Source organism: Teleopsis dalmanni, chromosome 1 (assembly GCF_002237135.1).
Source record: "Teleopsis dalmanni isolate 2A chromosome 1, ASM223713v2, whole genome shotgun sequence".
Classification (NCBI taxonomy): Eukaryota; Metazoa; Arthropoda; class Insecta; order Diptera; family Diopsidae; genus Teleopsis; species Teleopsis dalmanni.
Genome location: NC_051846.1, coordinates 65131221 through 65137137, shown reverse-complemented (window position 1 = coordinate 65137137; position 5917 = coordinate 65131221). Strand labels below are relative to the sequence as shown.

At 30.3% G+C, this 5917-nt stretch overlaps 2 protein-coding genes across 2 annotated transcripts; one reads left to right on the top strand and one right to left on the bottom strand.

Moving 5' to 3' along the window:
• Positions 1–337: 337 nt before the first annotated feature.
• LOC119683191 (homeobox protein Hox-C4a) lies at positions 338–1312 on the bottom strand. Its single transcript, XM_038096816.1, has one exon. The coding sequence runs from the start codon at positions 1310–1312 to the stop codon at positions 338–340; it is 975 nt and encodes a 324-aa protein (XP_037952744.1).
• A 2849-nt stretch (positions 1313–4161) lies between these two features.
• Positions 4162–5584, top strand: LOC119683182 (angio-associated migratory cell protein-like). The gene is made up of 3 exons (XM_038096803.1): positions 4162–5019; positions 5070–5292; positions 5356–5584. The coding sequence occupies exons 1-3, from the start codon at positions 4173–4175 to the stop codon at positions 5582–5584; spliced, it is 1299 nt and encodes a 432-aa protein (XP_037952731.1). The 5' UTR covers positions 4162–4172.
• Positions 5585–5917: the final 333 nt, after the last annotated feature.

Below are 5917 nucleotides of genomic sequence, written 5' to 3'. Positions count from 1 at the left end.
TTGCTGTGAAAGTTTTATTAATAAATTCACTTGCTGTGTTTATATTAGAACGAAATCATAAACCAGCTGTAGAATAATTGAATTAATAAATTATATTAACTGATTATATGAAAAAGTTATTAACAATTTTTGATCAAATTAAAAAAGCAATTATTTAATTTTTTAAGCATTTTATTTAACAATTGGCATAAATCTAATTTTCATTTTTACATATAATACAAATTTTAAAACATAGTTAAAAACAAAATATAAATAATAAAATTTATCTACAATAAAACAAGAACTAAGCACATAAATTTACAATAAGTTATATTTAGACACAATTCAATTCTCAATTTTAATGCGTTTTAATCGCACAAGAGCTCTCACAGATATTGGTGGTTTCCTTGCTATGGGGACAACAGCATTGATGTACTGGCGATAATGTTGTCTGTCTTTCAGTTGATGATGAACTAGGACTCATACAATTTTCTGAGAAACCAAATGTGGGACTCTCAGAGCCACCTTTCTTTTGCTTAACACGACGATTTTGAAACCAGATTTTTACTTGCTTCTCTGATAGTCGCAAGCGATTCGCAATTTCTATGCGACGCAAACGTGATAAATAAGCGTTCATGGAAAACTCACGTTCCAATTCCAAAAGTTGAGTACTTGTAAAAGCGGTACGTATACGTTTACTGGAATCAGCATAATCCGAAATCACTGGCAATAAGTCCATTTCAGTCTTTATTGTATTCTTATGTATAGGCGTTATACAACTATGTACACTGGATTTAATGGGTGAGCTGGCAGGTGAACATGAAGACTCATGTTTGAAGCGTTTGGCTGAATGATTCTCATCGTAACTGGGAAAGTCATTAGTAGAGGCATTTGATGAAGCCGATGGTGATGTGCAAAATCCATCTGGCAACGAAGACATTGAAATGCCATTGTAAGGCATTGCAGTTGGCAGTTGTGATGGAGGCGAGTAATTATCAAAACTTGCAGATTTTTTTTTTTGTGCTAGAAGTGTGGCATAAGGATGAAAGAGTGCTGTATGTTGTTGTTGCTGATGACGAAATGCTGCAGCGGCTGCAACAGCCTGCTGTTGTTTTTGTTGTTCCTGTTGTATGCCGAGTGAAAATAAATAACTTCCAACGTAACTTGCTGGATATGATAGCATTGGTATATTTGGTAGTAAAGTTGCAGCAGCTGCAGCGGCTACTGCTGCCGTTGTATTTTTGTTTAGAACATCTTTAGGAGATGCTAACTTCTCCTTTTTTGTTAAAGGTACATCACTTAATAATGAATCCACTAAAAATGAGCGCGACATTTCGATATGTGTTTTCGTATAGAATTTTCTAGTAGAATTTGTTACTACTTAACACGATCACTGTTCTGCTAAAACTGTTGCAAACTCAGTTGTGATCCTGTCTTTTATAACAGCTACCATACAGGGTAGTTACAAAAATCTACCCTTAAGTATTACAGACACTTGCACATTTCCTACCACAACAAATTATAATTTGAGGGTTGGTTTTTTCCCTTTTACATCACCATCATCCATACCAGCCATTTAGGAACTATTTAAGCACTCTTAACAACCAATTGACAAATTATAAATAGTTTAGTTGTGAACCCTCTTTAACATTATTCTTGTCTTGTAATCATCTGCATTTGTTGTTATTTTCGCTCCGCCCTTGTATATGTGATGTTTTTTCTTCTCAAGAGAGATCAACAGCATATTCCCATTGATTGGGATGATGGAAACAATGGCAGGTAAGCGTTCAGGTAGCCTTGCTAGAACCATTCATTCATTTTTTCCATATTATCAGCAAATAAGTTTGTTTGGCTTTTGCCAATTTCATTTTTTTAATTAAATTCAATTTTCATACTTCATGGTTATCATATATAATGAAAAATTGATTTTAATATGCTTTTGATTTTTATTATGAATATTTTTAATTTAAAATTCTAATTAAACTATATATGATATTGGCATAAAACCAATAGTACAATATTTAAAATCAAACCCATGGAGCGTTTTTATAAGTTATAGTATTTGAAAAATGTATTCGCTTTGCACAAATAAGTAAACAAATTATATATAGACTATAAACAAATTAAATAAATATCGAATATAACTTGGCAATATTCGAAACAGCGTTGTATAGTCAGCCAGATATCAATAAATTAAACCAAATTTTGTTATTTCTTCTTCATTGCTGTTCGAACCCTTTTGGCATGTGTTTAATTAAAAATTATTATTATTCGAAATATTGCTGACAATAAAATATATATTTTTAAATAAAAAAAATTTTTCTTCTCTTGTTTAAAAATATATAATATAATATTTTATATAATATATAATTTTTATATAAAAAATATTGTTGTTAGCTTGTGGGAGAATTTTATTTTGTAATCTCTGAATTTTATCCAGATTGTGCTAAATCCACATTATTAATTTTAACTATAGGGCATGTTTCTCTCCTTAGAGTAAAAGTTGCTTGAAAGCATTTGGTTTCATTCATCTTGATTCCCTATTTAGAAAGCCACTTTTCGATCAATCAAGATTAATTTTGTGATGCTATAGTGTAGGTACTGTGGAATGTCAACCGTATAGATTAAGTATAGCAACGGCCTAAGGACACTACCATGAGGAATGCCAAACAAAACACAATAGGGTTATTCACAAGTTTAGGTAACGCGGTCGGTAACCAAATAACTTATTAAAAGTGCAAAGCAACAACAACAAAATACATGTCTAGCAAAACGTTGCAACGTTACTACGTTAGTCAAGCATTAGCTTTGACTAATATTTACGTTGCACTTCTACTATATTTTCAATTTTGCCATCTTTCTTATACAAAAGAAAATAGTTTACTCTGAAAATGGTAGCATTTTTTGATTTATTTAATATTTCATTAAGTGTTATTAAAAAATTGTTATAAAATATTAAACAATTTTTATATTTACCATAATTTTTTTTTTTAAGTAGCAAACAAAACTCGCTAATTACGAAAGAAAACATGTGAAAAAACAACAATGCTCTTAAAATCTTCAGAGTTAAATTTTACTCGCAAAAATTTTTACGTTTTAAGTTTTAGTGCGTCCAAAAATCAAAAATCAATCTATTGTGAATGTCCACTAGAAGCATTTTGCAAAATTCTAGTCATTCACTAATAAATATACATTTTATATATTTTATATATATTTATATATATCACATTGCACACAGCACAACAAAAAACATATGTAATAAAAAACATTTCACATATTTAAAAAGTTATGCTAATATGTTTCTAACAGACAGCTGTTTTTTCATAACTCTGAAAGTAAAAATTAATGCCATTATAAAAAATTTTATATTATATGAAGCCATTTTATCATATTTAGACTGCGTCTTATCAAAATGTCAAGAATTGTTTGCTTTTTTCACTTGACTTCGACATATTTATATCAGAATCTCTTTTATTTTCACAATAATTTACAAATTCATTAAAACACAGCTGATTTTCATAGCTGCCGTAAACAAATCGACACAATCAGGTGTGCTCACGAGCTAGTGTAACTGGTTGTACTTTTACTCGGGTATCGAGAGCGTTACTCGAACTCGTGATTTATTTGATTCTATATTTTCAATTCCATACTGTTTCAGGAAATTGCACCTCGGCGGTCCCGGTACTTGTTATAATATAATGCATTGTGGGTACATAAATAGTAAAAAAGCATGTGAAGATCACTTGGTGTGTATTTAATGCACTATATTTTTAATATATATGTAAAATAATTTATATACAATTATAACATATTTATTAAAATAATATCATAAAACTGTAGTAAAGTAACGTTAACGCAATATTACCAATATTGTATTGCGTATAATTATCAACCATCTACATACAAATAATATAATCTGTTACGCTTACCAAAATATTTTAATATTTAATATACAACAACCATCCAGCATCGTAAATGAGCATATATATATGAATTTTTCATAAATATATACCAAATGCTTTACGATTATGCTTGACCGCGAAACGATCGCTTAAAACTGACGTTGGCAACTCTGCACTTATGTACAGCCAACTTCTAACCAAATCACAGCTTTTTTGAAGTTCTAATTAATTTCTATTTGGCACAATTTATAAAGATTTTCTTTGTGTGTGATTTACTTATATAAACAAATTATGAGATCAAATATTCCGAAAGGATGCGAGGACTTTGATTTCAAAGAGGCACTTCAATTTATCGTCGATGAGGAAGAGGAAAATGTTGAAGATGAGGATTTAGAGAATGGCGATGATGAAGATGCTGATGAAGAAAGTGACGAAGAAGACAATGGAGAAGATAACGATGGCGAAGATAATGAAGAACAGTTTATTGAAGAGTTAGAACTAGATGAGAACGCAACAGCGTTTACATTTAACAACCATATATTCGAAATTACAGTTTGCGCTCTACATCCTCACCGAAAAATGGCAATTACCACCGACGGAGAAGATCGCGTTTTTTTGTGGGATACAGTTCATGCACAAGTTGTACAAACCGTTTTATTCCACCGTGACAAAATAATTTATTTGGAATTTTGTCATGATGGCACGTATTTAGCAATAGGTTATATTGATGGTGAGCTCTTTGTGTTTAAAGTATTACCACCTCCAGTTTCTCAGCCAGAAGACTGTATACCTCCTTCTGTACACCTACAAAAAGTGTGGCAAAAATCAACAAGTTTATTAGTTTGGTTACGCTGGCATCATACTGCATATGTACTATTTGCAGGCGATTATACTGGCGAAGTGTTTATTTTTGATATACAAAACTGTGATGTCAAGTTATTACCAAGAGAAGATGAAACCTCTAAGAATGCTCAAATAAGTCACGATGGTAAGAAACTGCTTCTCTCGTATGACAGCAAGATAAAACTATTTGACATAGAAACTTATAAAGTTTTATGGGTTGTCAAAACTAATACCCTACACAAAGCAATAGCATGTTCTAAATATCATGCAACATATATATCCGGTGGGTTTGACGGTAAGAGTTTGTTTATTATTTATAAACACAAGTTTAGTATTATCATCTAGGTCAAGTAAATTTTTTCAATGATACTGGTATTCATGGCATTGCACAAGTTAATGGAGATATTCTGTTCTTTGCTTTTTCACCATCTTCACATTCAAAATTAGTCGCAGTTTGTTCATATCTTTATGAAGAAAGTGGAACTCGCAGTCAAATTACTGTGTGGGATTGTAGCACGCATTCTTTATGTACCAGTTTTTATATACCCTCACGTGAGAATATATTATGGTGTGTTCAAAATCCAAAGGAATAAAATGGGTTTTATTCTAATTTTATATTTTCTAACTTTAGTATGGAATGGATAAGTGACTATGTCTTACTAACATCAACTATATCTGGTGATTTCATTGCATATGACTTGCAGAGTGCATCTAAAATACTTACACTAAAGGGAGATGGTGTGCCAATATACTTCTTTAAATATAAAAAAAACGAACATATTATTTTAACGGCATTAGATAATGGACACGCAAAAATTTGTGAAGTTCCGATGCAATTAATTACTTATTTAATGAACTAAGATTTATTGTAAAAGTATTGAAATTATTTTCTGTTAAAATAAAATAAATAAATTAAACCCTTGGTTTTTTGTTTTTTTTTTTGATAAATAAACATAACCTGTAATTATATTTTGAAAACATTAACAAATATCGATCATCGAAAATTGTCTTTAATAATAAACTTTTAGTAATAATAATAATCATTATTACTTGTAATTTAATATAATATAATAAAACGCAAAATAAACTATATATAAAATTCAGTCCTATTAAATTCAATTAGTTCTTATAGTTCTAAATAGATTTATGGATGACCAGTTTTGGCACAACTTGTCTCATTATCTCTCCGGTTT